Source organism: Panthera onca, chromosome D1 (assembly GCF_046562875.1).
Source record: "Panthera onca isolate mPanOnc1 chromosome D1, mPanOnc1 haplotype 2, whole genome shotgun sequence".
NCBI lineage: Eukaryota > Metazoa > Chordata > Mammalia > Carnivora > Felidae > Panthera > Panthera onca.
The window spans coordinates 11,154,197-11,172,918 of record NC_138348.1 but is presented as its reverse complement, the minus strand read 5'-3'; the positions used below and the strand labels follow the sequence as shown (position 1 = coordinate 11,172,918).

At 44.6% G+C, this 18,722-nt stretch overlaps 2 protein-coding genes across 2 annotated transcripts; both read left to right on the top strand.

The window, feature by feature from the left end:
- Positions 1–4,161: 4,161 nt before the first annotated feature.
- LOC132661809 (olfactory receptor 10V1-like) lies at positions 4,162–9,835 on the top strand. Its single transcript, XM_081790256.1, has 2 exons — positions 4,162–6,308; positions 7,453–9,835. The coding sequence occupies exon 1, from the start codon at positions 4,277–4,279 to the stop codon at positions 4,790–4,792; it is 516 nt and encodes a 171-aa protein (XP_081646382.1). The 5' UTR covers positions 4,162–4,276; the 3' UTR covers positions 4,793–6,308; positions 7,453–9,835.
- Positions 9,836–10,523: 688 nt separating this feature from the next.
- LOC132661811 (olfactory receptor 10V1-like) lies at positions 10,524–18,012 on the top strand. The gene has a single exon (XM_060606763.3). It carries the CDS (start codon positions 14,088–14,090, stop codon positions 15,024–15,026), a length of 939 nt encoding a protein of 312 aa, XP_060462746.1. The 5' UTR covers positions 10,524–14,087; the 3' UTR covers positions 15,027–18,012.
- Positions 18,013–18,722: the final 710 nt, after the last annotated feature.

Here is an 18,722-nt window from a genome sequence, read left to right as displayed (position 1 = left end):
CTGGCAGTCTTGGCCAGACAAACTTCCTTCGCTTCCATTCTGGCGGGGGCGGGGGGGGGGGCAGTCTGTGTGGGATTGACCATAAATTACATGGATGAAGGACTATGTGCATTCATGTAATGACACTTTTCTTACGTGGTGGCAATTGTGATGAGACAAATACTTTTCTTTTTTTCTTTTCTTTTTTTTTAAGTTTATTTATTTATTTAAGAAAAACAGAGCGAGTTGGGGAGGGGCAGTGAGAGAGGGAGAGAGAAAGAATCCCAAGCAAGCTCCGTGCTGGCAGTGCGGAGCCGACTTAGGGCTCGAACTCACAAAACCGTGAGATCACGACCTGAGCCGAAAACCAAGAGTTGGACGCTTAACCGACTGAGCCACCCAGGTGCCCCAAGACAAATACTTTTTTTTCTTTCCTTTCTTTCTTTCTTTCTTTTCTTTTCTTTTTCTGATTTTTTATTTATATTTGAGAGAGGGAGAGAGACAGACAGATTGTGAGCAGGGGAGGGGCAGAGACTGAGGGAGACACAGAATCCGAAGCAGGCTCCAGGTGCTGAGCTGTCAGCGTAGAGCTCCACACGGGGCTCAAACCCACAAACCGTGAGATCACGACCTGAGCTGAAGTCGGACGCTCAACCTACTGAGCTACTCAGGCGCCCCCAAATATTTTTCTTAAGGAAAGGCTCTGTATAAATTGGTTACTTTGCTCTAAAAATTTGCCAAATATTATACTCCGCAGTTTGAGTACCACACTGCTTGTCTCTCCTTTTATCATGTTACAAGCTTGTAATTAAAATTATAAGAGTTTGATGTTTGTTAAAGGGTATTGGAAAATACAGAATGGGAAAAATATCTTTCAGGCTCATCACTCAAAGACTGGATTTGTGTGTGTGTGTGTGTGTGTGTGTGTGTGTGTGTGGTGTAGAGATTGTAACATTTAAGATCCCATTTTGTGTGTCGTGTTATATCACAAATATTTTCACATTATTACATTGTCTTCATAAATATAAACAATTGCATAGTACTTCATCAGCTGAATTTAGTGTTCTGTATGGGGTTGTTTTCATTGTTTCCTATTAAGATTACACTGTGATTTTTGTCTTATGTATAAAACTTACTGTTGTTATGGTTGTTATATTTTAGATTAATATTCTAACTTTAGAGTCCTGAAGTGGAATAACTCAATTTAAATTCAAATGCTCTTTTTTTTATTTGGAAAATTTCAAACCTACATGAATTAAGAGGATAGTATAATAAATACTTAGGTATGCATTACCCAGCTTGGAAAATGGTCTGCATTTTGACAAAATACAAGCATTTAAAAATATTATTTTGTGGACGCTTGGGTGGCTAAGTTAGTTGAGAGTCCAGCTGTGCATCTGAGCTCAGATCTTGATCTCAGGGTTGTGAGTTCAAGACCCACATTCGGCTTCGCGCTGGGCGTGAAGCCTACTAAAAAGAAAAATATAATTTTCCCAAAGTGGTGAACCTTTTACCCCTCCACCGGTGACTTTGGCAGTGCTCATTTCTCTACAACTTTAGCAGCACTGAGGATCATTATTAAAATCCAAACCCAAAGAAAATGCAGTACTAAAACTTGGCTCACTTGTTCAACAACAAAAATAATTAATTTGCCCTACCCCTGTAGTTTAGCAGAATTTTTGACCTGGCCTGGCCTCAGGATCCCCCAAGAAGATCAATGCAAGGAGCTCTCTTATAGTTTTGGCCATTTGAATGTCATTGAAAATTCCATAAACATCATGCATGTCTATCTTGAAGTAAATTAAAACTCAATACAATGTAAGGGTCATGTGCATAAGGACCTAGCAACTTAGATCAAAGGATGTGGAAAAAAAAAAAGGAAGAAAAAAAAGTGTGTGTGGGGTGCCTGAGTGGCTCAGTTGGTTGAGCATCTGACTCTTGATTTTGGCTCAGGCCATGATCTCATGGTTTGTGAGTTTGAGCTCCAGATGGGGCTCTGTGCTGACAGTGCAGAGCTTGCTTGGGATTCTCTCGCCCTCTCTCTCTGCTTCTCCCTCACTCACACTCTCTCTCTATCTCTCAAAATAAAGAAATAAACTAAAAAAAAAAAAAAAAAGATGTGGGTGATGAGATGGGCCAGTAGGGCATGTTCATCAAGGGATTTCCTGACCTTCCAACCCCACCCCGTGAGTCATGTTAGTTTTACTTATAAAAATATCTTGTGACCTGGGCTGTAATAATTGTGTGTGATACTACAAGAATAAGAGGCTCTTTTACTTTTCTTCCTTCAGCTTCACTGAGGTGCAATTGACAAAACTGAGGTTCTTTTACATGCTAAGTTTAGAGTCAATGTGGAGTAATACAGTTTAAAAAGTGTTTAAGAGGGGTTAATCCAGGATAGACACCATAAAAATGCAGATGGCAGTGGACAAATGAAAGAAGGCAAAATAAGAGTAGGGTCCATGTTTGGCAGACAGAACAAAACAAAACAAAACAATTGGATTGTTGAGTGTTGAAGAAAAAAATACGATAACAAAATCCTGAGTTTGGGGACTGGGGAGGATAGCAGCATGAGCTATGTTTAACTTATCTGGTCTTCTACGTCCACGTGTGTAACGGCTAAAGGAAACACCTGTATTGCCTGCTTTCTGGGCTCGATACGGGTATCGCGTGCTCTTCGTATAAATGTGTATTTTTAAGATGTTGTGGTAACTGGATAATCATAGTACTAAAGAGGCATGCGAATGATCAGGAGTACTCGCTTTAAAGCAAAAAGGAAAGGGGCACCTGGGTAGCTCATTTGGTTAAGGGTCTGACTCTTGATTTAGGCTCAGGGCATGATCTCACCATTCATGGATTCTAGCCTCATGTCAGGCTCTGTGCTGACAGCGCAGAACCTGCTTGGGATTCTCTCTTTCTCACACTCTCTCTGCTTCTCTCTCTCTCTCTCTCAAAATAATTAAACTTTAAAAAATGTTTAAAAAAGGGGCACCTGGGTGGCTCAGTTGATTAAGCATCTGACTTCAGCTCAGGTCACGATCTCATGATCTGTGGGTTCGAGCCCCACGTCGGGCTCTGTGCTGACAGCTCAGAGCCTGGAACCTGCCTCGGATTCTGTGTCTCCCTCTCTCTCTGCCCCTCCCCCACTCATGCTCAGTCTCTCTCTGTCTCTCAAAAATGAATAAACATTTTTAAGAAATTTAAAAATGTTTAAAAAAAAAGAAATGAAGATCAAGGAAAGAAGGAAAACAGGAAACCCCACTGAGAACCTACTGCGTGCCTGTTGTCGGGCTTGAACAGACACAGAATCTCTGCTAATTTTCACCACGCTCCCGAGCCAGGCATTATACTCTCCCCACGTTTAAAATGACTGGGCTAGGGGCACCTATGTGGCTCAGTTGGTCAAGCATCTGACTCTTAATTTCAGCTCAGGTCATGATATCACAGTTGCGAGATCCAGCCCAACATCCAGCAGGTGTAGAGCCTGCTTGAGATTCTCTCTCTCTTCTCTCTCCACCCCTCCCCCTCTTCAAAAGAAATTTAAAATGAGTGGGCTGAAGTCTATCACTTCTCCAAGGTCATGCAGCGAGCAGGGTAAGCAGTGGGGAGGCGAGATAACATTAACCGAACTCCCAAGGAAGCCCTGAGGATAAGTACTCAGTGACTGCAGACTGTGTTTTTAACATGGCTGGGCCTGTTCCAGGCTCAAGGACACAGGAGAGTCACTTTTCCCATGACTCCTTTCCTTGTTCCAGGTCTGATGGAAGAGGAAAACCGGATGGGGGTGGTCTACTTTCACTTCCACCCCTTCTCAACAGACCCAGCAGTGGCTCCCCTCCTATTTGTGGCCTTCTTGGTGTCGTACTTAGGAAGTCTCATTGGAAACATCACCATTGGGCTCACAGTCTGGCGAGATCACTCCCTCCACACCCCGATGTACTTCTTTTTTTTTTTTTTTTTTTTAATGTTTATTTATTTTTGAGACAGAGAGAGACAGAGCATGAACGGAGGAGGGTCAGAGAGAGGGAGACACAGAATCTGAAACAGGCTTCAGGCTCCGAGCTGTCAGCCCAGAGCCCAACGTGGGGCTCGAACCCAAGGACCGCGAGATCATGACCTGAGCTGAAGTCGGCCGCTTAACCGACTGAGCCACCCAGGTGCCCCAGCGATGTACTTCTTCCTCTTCGCACTGGCCGTGCTGGCAATTGGCTACTCCACCAACATTGCTCCCCTGACTCTGGCTGGCATCCTTTCCACGGGGCACATGCTCATCTCTCTCCCTGGCTGTGGGGCCTAGATGTGCCCCTTCATTCTTCTTGGAGGGTCTGACTGTGTCTTGCTTGCTGTCATGGCCTACGACAGGTACATGGCAATCTGCCACCCAGTGCATTACCACATCATCATGAGTTGGCGGCTCTGTGGGCAGATGACTTTAGGTTCTTTGGGCCTGGGATTCCTGTTGTCACTGCCTTTGACCGTTCTGATCTGCCACCTTCCATTCGGTGGCCGCAATGAAATCTTCTGCTTCTTCTGTGACATGCCTGCCGTCATGCGCCTGGCCTGTGTGGACACCCGCATGCACGAGGCAGCTCTGTATGCCATCAGTGTGGCCACAGTGGCTGTCCCCTTCCTCCTGATCTGCCTCTCCTATGGCTACATTGTGGCCACCATCCTGAGGATGAATTCAGCTGAGGGAAAGTGCCGGGCTTTCTCCACCTGTTCCTCCCACTTCATCGTGGTTCTCCTGCAGTTTGGATGTTGCACCCTTATCTACCTTCACCCCAGCTCCAGTTCCTCTCCAGAAGAGGGCTGAGAAGTGTCCGTTGTCTACACCCTTTTTGCACCAGTGCTAAACCCCTTGATCTATAGCATAAGGAGTCAAGAGGTGACTGATGCGGGAAGAAGACTTACGGTAAAAACGTGCTGGTTCAGGAAACCAGAAATATTCCTTCCTAGAAGAAATATTCCCCAAACCAATAGAGGCATGATCTGAAGGACAGGAAGCTCCAAAGCAAAGAGTAAGGTGTGGAGAGATGACTGTCTCCATGGCCCTCTCAGCCGGGGGATGCTCATCAGTGCACATTCTTCTCTTTTTAGGAGATTCTGGTGAGGAAGCCCTGGATCGGCCCTGACTACTTAGCCAGCCTCCTCTCTCATCATAGTGCTTAGAATAAGGACTGGACAGGAGTGTCAGTGAAGAAGAGGGTGAATAAATGGATGGACAGGGTGACAGTATGACTGGGGCTTCCCCAAACAACTATCACTCTTCCTTCCTTCTTCCTTCCTTCCTTCCTTCCTTCCTTCCTTCCTTCCTTCCTTCCTCCTTTCCTTTCCTTTTCTCTTTCTTTCTTTCTTTCTTTCTTTCTTTCTTTCTTTCGTTTGTTCTTTTCTTTATTTCTTCCTCCTTTTCTTTCTTTCTTTCTTTCTTTCTTTCTTCTTCCTTTTCTTTCTTTCTTTCTTTCTTTCTTTCTTTCTTCTTCCTCCTTTCCTTTTCTTTCTTTCTTTCTTTCTTTCTTTCTTTCTTTCTTTCTTTCTTTCTTCTTCCTTTTCTTTCTTTCTTTCCCTCACACCTAATTAACTTAACCTGATGAAGATAATCTAGGAAAGCTCTTAAGGAAATACTTCTGTAAAAGACCAACACCATACCAGATAGAATGGTGGCTTGGCTGTGAATAAAATGAGTCTGTTGTGACAGAAGCCAGGCTGTGTGAAAGTACAACTCACGAGCATATTGAAAATGCAACCTGTTCACTCATGGACGTTACTGGACACAAATCCTTTTATGTATATTTTAAGATATGATTATTATTCAGGTAAGTTTGACTTAGAAATTAAAAACCTTCAAGAAAGCATAGTAAAACCCAATGACTTGATTTGTAGTGAAATACAGAGCTCACCACTTCCAGTCTTTGCTCTTAGGAAAACGATCTTCGGGACCACACAGCATTTGCCGCAGCGTCTCTCTGGTTTCTCTTTCTGGAGAGGTGAGATGTAGGTCAAGGTGAAGGTCAAGACCTCTTCTATCAACAGCAAAATTCACTGAGCCCCCTCATCTCATGGAAACATAGCACATTTGCCAACTGTGTCCAATGCGGTTTGCTGTTGCATGTGGGAGAACCAGATTGGATGTTGGGGTCAGCTGGATGCACTCAGTGACTCACTGGGGAATGTGAAGAGACCATCTGGAAAAAGGTGCATTGGTCATAGAAATCACTTCATGGCCTCCTTGGATGCAGTCGCTTTCTCTCCCAAACTCCCTGGAGTCTGATTCTAGAAGAAGGATCCAAAGATGACACCTGCCCACTTATCCTTCCTGAAACATGTTCCAGGTCAGTTAGGATTTCAAATGGTTGGTGACTGCTTTTCAGGAACTGTTTTGCATTTTTCTTTCTAGATTGCTTTGACAACTTCCTGACAAGTTCTCTCTGTCACACACATACACACCCCTGTAGTCTTCATTTTTTTTAAGTTTATTTATTTATTTTGAGAGAGAGAGAGAGAGAGAGAGAGAATCCCAAGCAGTCTCCTAGCTGTCAGTGCAGAGCCCAACATGGGGCTCAAACTCAAACTCATGAACCATGAGATTATGACCTGAGCCAAAGTCGAGAGTTGGATGCTTAACAGACTGAACCACCCAGGAGCCCCGTAGGTCTTCATTTTTAGCAATGTTCACTGAATTTTCAGTTACTGATTCTTGAAATGAAAATTTTAGGTGACACATGAATGAAAATGAGAGATTACAAGATAGAACTGGCATAATACATGTTGATAGGTAACAAAAAGTGAGTGAGTTGAATTTAACTGAGGAAAAACATTGGGGCACCTGGGTGGCTCAGTCGGCTAAGTGTTTGACTTCAGCTCAGGTCACAATCTCGAAGTTCGTGGGTTCGAGCCCTGCGTTGGGCTCTGTGCTGACAGCTCAGAGCCTGGAGCCTGCTTTAGATTTTGTGTCTCCCTCTCTCTCTGCCCCTCCCCACTCACACTCTGTCTCTCTCTGTCTCTCAAAAGTAAGTAAATGTTAAAAAAAATAAAAAAACAATACAGAGAGATAAGTGCTATAATTGGGGGTGGGGACAAAGCCACCACAGAGCCTGGAGCAGGGAGTAAACTTTCCCTTTGTGGAGGAGGGTGGGGGAAGGTGTGCATATCGGAACATGGCTTCATTTAAGAGATGACACCTGGCTGAGTTCTGAAAGATTCCTGGAATTTGTTTAGGTGCACAAGATATTAATCTCTACCTGGATTAATTAGAATTGTGTATCTTTTACTTGTTATTTTTTTTTTAACATTTATTTATTTTTGAGAGACAGAGAGGGACAGAGCACGAGCAGGGGAAGAATTGTGTATCTTTCCCTCAAACTTGGAGAGTAAAAATTAAGCAATAATTAGAATATAGCTCAGTCTAGTAGCAGTTAAACCAGTTTGGAATATCACGTCTCCAAACAACTCCTATTTGTGTTCATTGACCTACAGGGGATGGTCAAGTGAAAACCCAAGTTAGCCTCTTGGGGCTTTATTGAACCAACACTGGCAGGGAAATCTCCAGAAAGAAGATGAGAAGAACTGAGAGCTGAGAGAGACAACCCAGAATTCTGTCTCTGCAAGGGCTAGAGTCCTATGCTTTTCCCTTGAGAAGAGGCAGCAGGGAAGGCTTAACAGCATCTGGATGTGTGCTCCCCTCGGTGCTGGGTGGTTTTTCAGAGTCAGTCTCCACGGTTTCCAAGATTATTAAGAAGGAGATTCCACTGTGGCCTTCACTCAGCCTCAGGGAATGATGTGGTTGCCAGTCTCTCCAGGCAGAAGGTAAGGAGGGTAGATGCAAGACCAGGTTGATGAGTTGTTTGTTGTATGGTCTAGACCCTGGGAAATGGACCAATGAACCCTACTGACCTTGGGATTCCCTGATCCTGTGAGGGGCTTTCTGGGGTGAAGTTACAATTAGATGGGAACATTTGTACAATTTCCTGGAGTGAATGAAGTGACAGTGTTTATGCCAAATATTTTAACAACAAACAAGTCTTTGAACCAGTCCACCACTGAGAGTGAGAGAAGAGTCTGCCTCTCCCTTAAAATGTGACTGATTTCCTAGATTGCCTAAGAGTGGTGAGAAGTTATCCACCCTCCTTTGTAGGAGGAGTCCGTGCTTTGATGGGACACCCAGAAAATATTGTGTAATCTACTCAGTTTCCAGGTGACACAGTCAATGCCTGGTTGATAGTAGATGCTCAGTAAATCCTTGTTGATTGAGTGAATGCATGAATAGTCCTGTTAGTTACACTCTGTAAGGGAAGAAGGCAGAGGAGTATGCAAAGTCTTTATGGAAGAGGAAAGGCTCTCTCTATGGATGTTTGCCAAGTCTTTGGAAGCAGTACTGTTGCCAAGAGACTCATCAAAGAAGATGCAACATTATTAAGAGTTTGTATTTCCTGGGTGAGAAGAGAGTTGGAATTCTCTGATCCAACCTTCAAGTAGCAAGGCATTAGGCAGCAGCAAAGGCAGAAGAAAGCAGACAATGAAAGAGAACATTTAACTATGACCAAGCCCACAGGATTGTCATCTTTGTACCACTGAGGGGACCCCAGAGGAGGAGCAAGTTTGGGAGTGAAGAGTGGAGAGATTTCTCATTCACTCGTCAACACCTTGGATGAAGACACAAAAGGCAAGAATAATTGTTTTGTTTGTATAATAGATTTATCACGCTTCGTAGGCTCCTAAAAATAGAGTGCCTTGTGATCAAACCCTAGTTACAGCAAGATCAAAATCAACTTGCACAGTACAGAAGACAAGAGAGAAATAGAGATGGAGTTACTAGAGTTGAGGAATGATAAGCAGTTGAATATAAAACTTAGTTTTGGGCTTCCTAGCAGCTAAGACGAAAAGGGAAGCATGAATTATGTAACTTTAATAGTCAAGTAGGATGACATATATTTTATTAAGAGAGAAATGTGTGTGTCTGGCCAGGGGTCTGGGGAATGGGTTGTGAATTCAGGTGAGTCTAAGGAATGAAAATGAGAATTCCTTATCCAAGGAGTGTTGAACATCCCTTCTGTAATCAAGGTGATTGCGTATTGCAGTGGAATTCACTCTAGTTTTTAAGACATTCCACACAGAGAACCTTTTACTTTTAAACTTCTCTGAAAACCTATTGGTGTTCCGAAGAAAACTTTGAGGGATACTGGAGGTAGTATGCTTAAGAGATGTGGTCTCCAGGAGCTATGTCTATTGCCCAGTTAGTTATAGCTTTGTGAAAACATGTTCATTAAGTTTGTAGATGACAGTGGGAGCAAAATTGATTACTCACTGGAGTAAAGACTTGAAATTCTCCATAAGATCTTGGTGGACTAGAATGATGAGCTAAATCTAAGGGGTTGGCTTTAAGAAGAGATGAGGATAAAGGAAAAAAGAGAGGGGAAGGAAAGGAGGAAAAGAAAGGAAAAGAAAGGAGGAAAGGAAAAGAAAGAAGGGAGGAAGGAAAGAAGGAAGGGAGGGAGGTTCACAACAATAAACCCAGCCTGTATCTAGATGTTAATCCTGGTTCCAACAATGACTGTTTGTATAACTAGGGGTGTGCTAGGGAACTTCTGTTTCCTTGCCTCTCAAACGAGAATTCTAAAAATCAATGAAACTTTTGTAATTGGAAAAATAAACACACATTTTTGGAAGGAAATTTGAAAAGTGGAGAAAAGCATGAAGAAAACAGTAATCACCCATTTTTCTCAAAAACACTAAGAGTTTACTGTCCTCCTTTATATTGGTCGCATAATTTGTTCATGCGATGCATAGTCTTGCCTCTTTGTTTTCTTCATTTAATGTTATAAGCGTCTTCTCATCTTATTAAACCTCTTCATTATAACAATTTCAATGGCAATGTAATAATTCATCATATGAATATATGTCAAGGAACTCGAACATTACTTTTGTAAGTGTTGATTTATTTTTGAGAGAGAGAGAGAGAGAGCATGAGTGGGGGAGCGGCAGAAAGAGAGGGAGACAGGATCCGAAGCAGGCTCTGTGCTGACAGCAGTGAGCCTGATGTGGGGCTCAAACCCATGAACTGCTAGATCATGACCTGAGCTGAAGTCAGATGTTCAACCAACTGAACCACCCAGGTGCCCCAAAACATTACTTTTTGTTAAGCATTTGTTTTGTCTCCTTATAAAAAATTATTAAGGCACACTGCACACATCTTTGTGCGTTTGGCTCCATATTCCAAGCTATTTCCTTAGGGTAGATCCTTTAATGTTGAGAGTACTGATTCAGTGCATAGGACATCTTTTTTTTTTTTTTTTTTTTTAAATTTTTTTTTAAACGTTTATTTTACTTTTGAGACAGAGACAGAGCATGAACAGGGGAGGGTCAGAGAGAGAGGGAGACACAGAATCGGAAGCAGGCTCCAGGCTCTGAGCCATCAGCCCAGAGCCCGATGCGGGGCTCAAACTCACGGACCGTGAGATCATGACCTGGGCTGAAGTCGGACGCTTAACCGACTGAGCCACCCAGGCACCCCTTATGTTTATTTATTTATTTTGAAAAAGACTGTGCAAGCAACACTGGGGGTGGTACAAAGAGAGAGGGAGACAGAGAATCCCAAGCAGGCTCTGCACTGTCAGCACAGAGTCCGAAATGGGGCTCAATCCCATGAACCATGAGATCATGATCTGAACCGAAATCAAGAGTCAGACGCTCAACCGACTGAGCCACACAGGCACCTCCAATGCATGTGACATCTTAAATTACTTCTTGAAAACACTGATTATCTCTCCAGAAAGGATACACCTCTTTAGTATCAAAGTGCTAAAATGAAGATTCCTATTTCTACTTCAAAAGTACTAAGTATCAGTCACCAGCATTGATAGAGCCTCAGTAAATCTCCAGGGTTCATGTCAATACAGCATTACATAGTGCCTGACACTGTACTAGGTCCTGGGCATTAGTAAAAAATGGGACCCAATTGTCCCTTGCCCCCTTGGGGCTTAGAGTCCAAGGAGGGGACGGAAATATACATGTGAACACAGAGGCAAACACATCATGCAGGGAATGGTAAGATCCCTGGTTATAGATAGTAGTTCTTTTTCTTATAACTATTTGTCCCATTAGTGTTTAATTCACAGAGATCAAATATTTCGGGTAGAGGATGTGCTGTCCATTCTCACTCTGCATAGAGAGAAAGGCAGGCAAGCGTGTGCTCTTTTTTTTTTTTTTAATGTTTTTTTTAAACATTTATTTATTTTTGAGACGGAAAGAGACAGAGCACGAGCGGGAGAGGGACAGAGATAGAGAGGGAGACACAGAACCCGAAGCAGGCTCCAGGGTCTGAGCTGTCAGCACAGAGCCCGACGCCGGGCTCTAACTCACAGACCACGAGATCAGGACCTGAGCCGAAGTCGGATGCTCCACTGACTGAGCCACCCAGGTGCCCCAGGCATGTGCTCTTAATGTTGTTCCGGAAAAGGAATTAGCATTTTCAAGGAATAAAACTCTCAGAAAGTTCCAGATGAAAAATTTCCTACCATGATTCCAGCTATCTTCTAGCCCTCCTACCGGACATGAGGCTGTGCCAAACAGATGACCCATGCAGGGGCAGATGCATTTAGGAAAGGAAAACACTTTACTTCCAAAGCATGCAGGGAGTCAGACTTTAAAAAGACTGGCTTGTAAGACACAAAAACCCACCAAATACTCAAAGGGTAAAACTGTAAGTCAGTAAGAATATAAGGTTGTATTATTCTGTGTATGGTGGAAAACAACATTCTTACATGATTATTATATTTTCAAAGATCATGACACATCTTCAGACGTCAGCATAGCAAAAATAAACAAAAAATACATTCTTTTGGGCATCCATAAACCAGTCAGGCTGATCTGTTTTGGTTTAACTCGGGGTGCAAAGTGGTCCCCCCTTCTTACTGTGGCATTGTGAGTTGCTTAATCATTGGAAGAAAGGCAAACTGTCAGTTTTATGTTTCTGCAGGAGATGTAATATGGGTTGTGTGTGTGTTTGTGTGTGTGTGTGTGTGTGTGTGTGTGTGTGTGTTGTTGGGGGAGGGGAGGATAAATACCCTACTGCTCTTTATGCTACTTTTCATTCTCCTGTCAGTAGCTTTCATCAGCCAAACCCAGCCAGAAACCACAGGGGGAGGGTGACTGACTAATGCAGTCCTTAGTGACTAGCCTCCCATGGGGTACAGCAGGGTGGAGAGTCGATCTGGGGAGCAGACCTAGAATAGCCAGGAAAACCTTCCTTTTGCAAATCACTAAGAGGAAGAGTAATCTCTAAAATGATGGAAATGGAAAAGCAGAAAAGTGGAAAAAAGATGGAAAAGTGTCTAGAGAGGTAGGAAGGGAGTCTGGGCAGAATAGCATTACAGAGGCTATGGGTGGGGAATTTCAAGGAGTAGGGAGTAGCTGGCAGCTTCAAGTCCAAAGTAGTTGTTGGATTCAATGACTTGGAAGTCATTGGTGAACTTCATTAGAGTGGTTTCAGGGAGTAAGAGGGAAACTGGGTTGCCTGGGCTAAAGAGTAGGAAATAGTCATGATGGCAAGGAGCTAGGGAACCATTAGAGGGTGATGTCAGATGGAGGGAATGTGTTATGGATGTGTTATAGATCCTATGTTATAGGTCCAGCACTAGTGACAATTGCTTCCAAGTAGCTTCTGTAATTTTTTTTCTGGGAGGCTGGGTTGTCCACTGCTAGTGAGGAAGGAGGTAGCAGAAGAGGAGACTTGAAGAGACCAGGGAAATTTGCACTAGTTTTGGAGGGGACCAGAAGGAGGAGCTCTTTAGAGGATGGGGGTCAGTACTGGGGTTGATAATGCCCCTTTGTTGTGGCCCCACTCAGCAGGATTTTGTAATCTTTAGTCGTGGTCAACCTGGAATAGTTATGTTGGATATTACAGAAGGTAACAACAAGGTTGACAAAAGGTCAAGGAGCCATGGATGGGGATAATATTGGCAAAAGACTAATGGAAGGTATGAACCATAGGTCTTGGTTGGGTGAGGAAGGGAGTAAAGCCCAAAGGAGGCTTATTTGGGGGAACTGGAGGCATCAAAGTGGTCTTGAAGAGGGAGAAGAAGAGAAGTGTTCCTGATTATTGCTCACACTCATGGAGAGTTCACTAGGGGCCAGACACATTTACTTCTCACAACAATCCTAAGAGTTCTGTCCTATTGTCATCTTTATAGATATAGAAATTGAAGCAGAAAGCTTCATCAAGTTGCTCTAGGTCATACTCCTGGTCAATGGCAGATCAGGGATTAGAACCTAGATGGTCCAAACCCAGAGGCTGCACTGTTGAGAACCAGGCAAGGGATGAGGGCACAGAGGAATTTGTGGTCTGAGTATGGTACTGTGTGATTTAAGATTTCAGTGCTGACTTGAACAGATACTTACACACCTATGTTTACGGCAGCATTGTTCACAATAGACAAAAGGTAGAAACAATCCAAGTGTCTGTGAACAGATGAATGGATGAGCAAAATGTGGTATTTACACACAATGGAATACTATTCAGCGGTAAAAAATAAAGGAAATTTGACATGTGCGACCACATGGCTGGACCTTGAAAGCATTATGCTGAGTGAAATAATCCAGACACAGAGGACAAATACCATATGATTCCACTTGTATGAGGTTCCTAGAATGGACAAACTCACAGAGACAGAAATCAGGGTAGAAATGACTGGAGTTTGGGAGGATTACATATGGGGAGTTATTGTTTAGTGGGTACAGAGTTTTTGTTGGGATGATTTAAAAAAGTTTGGTTATGGATAGAGGCGATGTTTACCCAACATGGTGGATGTATTTAATGCCCCTGAATCATATACTTACACGAGGTGACACTTAGAAATATTATGCATGTATATTTTACCACAATTAAAAAAAAAATTTCTGTGGTGAACTACTTCTGGGTGATTACAACAAGAAGTCTGATTTAAAAGCAAGTTGATGAGTTTAGGCAGGAGGTAAAGACCGTTGGGGTTGAGGAGATCAAGGAAGGGAGAGGCCAAGGATTGAATGGGTCATCCCGCAGGAGCTCTGCGTCCTGCCTTCATTCTCTCCTCAGGGGGGCAGCACCGTGCCATCCGCAGGCCCAGCTTGTTGACTACATGGAGGGTACAAATCAGACTGGGATGATTCACTTCCACTTCCGCCCCTTCTCCAAACTCCCCGAGGTGCAGATGCTGATTTTCGTGGCCTTCCTCGTCATGTACCTGGTCAGCATCGGCGGCAACGGCTCCATTTCTCTCATCATCTGGAGCAACCATTCTTTGCACACCCCCATGTACTTCTTCCTGGCCAGCTTGGCAGCTCTGGAGATCTGCTACTCTTCCACCATTGCCCCTCTGACTCTGGCCAGCGTCCTGTCCGCAGAGAGAGCCCTCATCTCCCTGCCTGGCTGTGGTGCCCAGATGTTCTTCTTCATCTTCCTGGGCAGCGCCGACTGCATTCTACTAGCTGTCATGGCCTATGACAGGTTTGTGGCCATCTGCCACCCTTTGCGTTACACCCTCATGATGAGCTGGCGGTTGTGCGTCCAGCTGGCCCTGGGGTCTCTGGCGCTGGGGTTCATCTTGGCCACGCAGCTGACTGTGCTCATCTTCCGCCTCCCCTTCTGCCGCAGCCAAGAAATCAGCCTGTTCTACTGCGATGTCCTCCCTGTCATGAGACTGGCCTGTGCAGATACGTGGGTCCATGAGGCCACCCTGTTGGTGGTCAGCCTCACCGTCCTCACCATCCCCTTCCTGCTTATCGCCCTCTCCTACATTTTCATCATGGCCGCCATCCTGAAGATCCGCTCGGCAGAGGGGAGGCACAAGGCCTTCTCCACCTGCTCCTCCCACCTGACTGTGGTCCTGCTCCAGTACGGATGTGGAAGCCTCATCTACTTGTGCCCCAGCTCCAGGTACTCTCCAGAGAGAGGCCAGGTAGTGTCTGTGGTTTACACCTTCATCACCCCTGTGCTGAACCCCTTGATCTACAGCATGAGAAACAGAGAGCTTACGGATGCTTTGAAGAGAACAATGATGAGGTTCCTGTTGTCCTGAACACAGCGAACGCTCTGGATGTTCCTCTACAATGCTGCTGGGAAGACACAAATGAGTATGCCTTCTGAAAGACAAGGAGATGGGGGCCAAGAGGTCACCGGTTTTATGCTGTTCCTTCTTCCCGGTTATACTATTTTTGAAAAGTCATTTTTCTTTCCTCGGCCTCAGATCCTTCATCTCTAAAATGGGGATTAAAATGTCCCACCCGACTTAAATTCTGGGGTGGTTTTGTATGTAATGAGATACATGACGTGAAACTACTTAGTGGCTTTTAAAGGGAGATACGGCAGGAATGTCGTTCTTACTTATCGTCACCATTACACGTAAAGTCGGTGTCCAGTTCTCGGGCTCTTTGCAGGCCCACAGGTTGCTCATGTGGGCGGGGTGGCAGGGTAGAGCCAAGAAAAGGATGCACATCCGCCTGGGAACATCGGAGCCACTTTCTCCTTATGCCAGCAGTGCAAATGCTCAGTTTGTGCCTTGTTGAATTGTCTTTCATCCTCAGTTCTCTTCCAGGGAAAGGTGACGGGGAAAGCGCTGGAGTTTAAAAGCTCTATTTTCTTACTTTTACACCCAGAGCGAATCTGTCTCCATCTCAGTCTCTGACTCTGTATTAGCTCTTAGTCTGCATCTAACTCACTCTCCCCATGCCCACAGGGGCTCCTCCTGCTGTGGGTTTCAGACAACACACATACACACACTCACACTCACATATCGCACATTTCTATCTGTCCCTGGCTTCTATGGTCTGAATATTTGTGTTCCCCGCCCCCCACACCCAGCCCCAACACCACCCACCTCATGAACAAGATTATACTTTTATAAAAGAAACCCCACAGAGCTCCCTGGCCTGTTCCACCATGAGAGGTTACAAGAAATCTGTGACCGGGAGGAGGTTCCTCACCCAACATTGACCTCAGGCTTCCAGCCTGCAGAACTCTGAGAAAGAAATTTCTGTTGTTTATAAAGCCACCCAGTCTGTGGTACTTTGTTAAGGATGGATGAAGGCAGTAAGTATACACAATATGCAAATGAGCAAGCGGGGGAGGGGCACAGAGAAAGACTCTTAAGCAGGTTTCATGCTCAGTGCAGAGCCCAGTTTGGGGCTCGATCCCATGACCCTGGGATCATGACCTGAGCCAAAATCAAGAGTTGGACCATCACCTGACTGAGCCATCCCGGTGCCCCAGAAAGACTGCTTTTTTAATTGAGCCTCTCTGGGTAGCAGGGGGGTAATGGATTCAGGTAGAGCAAAGCTAGTTCTGTGAAGACAAACACTGGCGGGACACAATGAGGGGAAGGGCCCCGAAAGCGGCTGTGAACAGGAGGGTGATTGTTTCAGGACGATCCGCCTCAGGGTAATGGCGTCAGAACATAGATGGTTTACTGTCTTTTTATAGGGTGAGGGAAGCTCATTTATTCCTCTCCTTGATGAATAGCGAGTGATTTATTGGGGTGCCTGGCTGGCTCAGTCGGTGGAGCGGTGCAACTCTTGATCTCTGGGTCATCAGTTCAAGCCCCCCGTTGGGTGTGGAGCCTGCCAAAAAAAAAAGTGAGTGATTTATTCATTCAACAACATTTAAGAAGGCAGTGAACAACTATTTATTGAACTCTACTGGGTACCTACCTGTGCAAAGTGGCTTTGAAGAGCACAAACCAGGGCCGTCTGGGTGGCTCAGTCAGTTGAGCCACCGACTCTTGGTTTCAGCTCAGGTCATGATCTCACGGTTTGTGGGACTGAGCCCTGCATCGGACTCCAAGCTGACAGCATGGAGCCTGCTTGAGATTCTCTCACTGCCCTCCCACCCCACCCTCAAAATAAATAAACTTAAGGAAAAAAAAAAAAAGAACACAAACCATGATAGCCCAAGAGCAAGTGATACAATGCTATGAGCTTCCAGAGGAGGGACAGCGAAGGGAATCAAGACAAGTTTGACGAGGGAGGTGGCATTTGACCTGCACCATGCAGGTGTCCAGATCTGTGCAAAGAGGAGCAGGGAGGGCATTTCTGAAGGGGGGAATGGTAAGGACAGAAGAACAGAGAACGAACTCTTTGTGCCTCTGTTTCCTTATCTGGAAAGGCATAAACACTCTGCTACATTTTTTCTTTTTTTCCTGAAAATGTATCACAGGCTTAAAAGGCAGAAACCATGACCCCAAATTTATCTTACAAGGAACTGAAATGTTCCCGTCTTCCTTTGAAGACAAGAACCTGAAAGGACCTTGTTTGGTTCACTTACAGACACTTGCTGTCCCTCCTGCTGTGTTCTACCACAATATTCTACAAGGTCAGTGTTACTTGCAGGACACTAGTCTTGTTGAATCATAGGTGTTTGGGAGAAATAAACTTTATGTGGTCAAGGGAGCATGAAGACTACTGTACCAATCAAACCCCAACCCATTACCGCAGGTTCGCTCTGTGCCTATAATGTGCAAACATGCCGCCATGATTCTAAGATGAGGATATGTTTCTCCATGTTTTCTGAGCTCTGTCACCACAAAAGTCTTCTGTTCCTTGGGGTATCTTATGAAACCTCTTATCCTGTTGAACCTACTTTGGAAGAAGCTGGCTTAGCTGTTGCTGACTCAGTACCAAGAGGGTTTTTTCACTAGCGACAGAAATACTCCAGGCACTTTTCAATTCCCCATGCTTCTTGAGGGAACAAGCGTAGTTGTCCTGGGTTAGTGGGCTTCTTCTCAAGTGATTGCAGAAGGGAATTAATGTTTACCATATATTAGCCCATATATCGTCACAAAACCCATGAGACTGGTGTTATTTTTATCTCTGCTTACAGATAAGGAAACTGACACATGGGGAATTTAAGTCACGTGTTCAAGGTCACACAGTCGGAACGGGCAGAATGTGGGATATGATGGGGATGGTGCTGCTATCTCAGCATGTTATCACTGTACTATGGGAGTTTGGGGGAGATCCCTTCATTTTTCTGTACTTAATTTCATAATAAACGAGGGGAATAATACCTACTCTACTACCCTGAATTATTGTGAGATCTTGGGGGTGGGGTGGAGAAAAACTCTAAAAGTACGATGAAAGATTCAGCATGGTTAGTCTAATATCCAAATGGAGGGGCACCTGGCTGGCTCAGTCGGTATAGCATGGAGCCTGCTTAAAAAAAAATAACATCCGAACGGAGAAACATGCTAGGTGGCTTATTTATTTATTTATTTTAGTTATAAACATTTTACTTTATTATTTATTTAATTTAACGTTTATTTATTTTTGAGACACAGAGAGAGAGAGAGAGAGAGACAGAGTGCGAGCAGGGGAGGGGCAGGGAGAAAGGGAGACACAGAATCCGAAGCGGGCGCCAGGCTCCAAGCCATCAGCACAGAGCCCAACATGGGGCTCAACGCGGGGCTCGAACTCACGAGCCGTGAGATCATGACCTGAGCCAGAGTCGGCTGCTTAACCGACTGAGCCACCCAGGTGCCCCCAAACGGGCCTTCTGCAGCTCAAAGTAACAGCAGGCCTCTGTGGAGGAGGCGTCTTTCACCAACCTCTTCTTAGTAGCACTTTGGGCTTTAGGGCTCCGGAGATTGAAGAGTTCGTATAAACAGGAAAGCAAGTTTATAAGGTTCAAATAGTTTATATTGTCAAATTAGAGGCATAGGTGTATGGCACAGGGAGGTTCGTGCTAGGAAAACATCTGAACGATGTTCTAGAAGACATCTTTG

Coding starts and splice junctions, on each gene's coding strand:
- LOC132661811 (XM_060606763.3), top strand. CDS start 14,088: ATGGAGGGTACAAATCAGACTGGGATGATTCACTTCCACTTCCGCCCC.
- LOC132661809 (XM_081790256.1), top strand. CDS start 4,277: ATGTGCCCCTTCATTCTTCTTGGAGGGTCTGACTGTGTCTTGCTTGCT.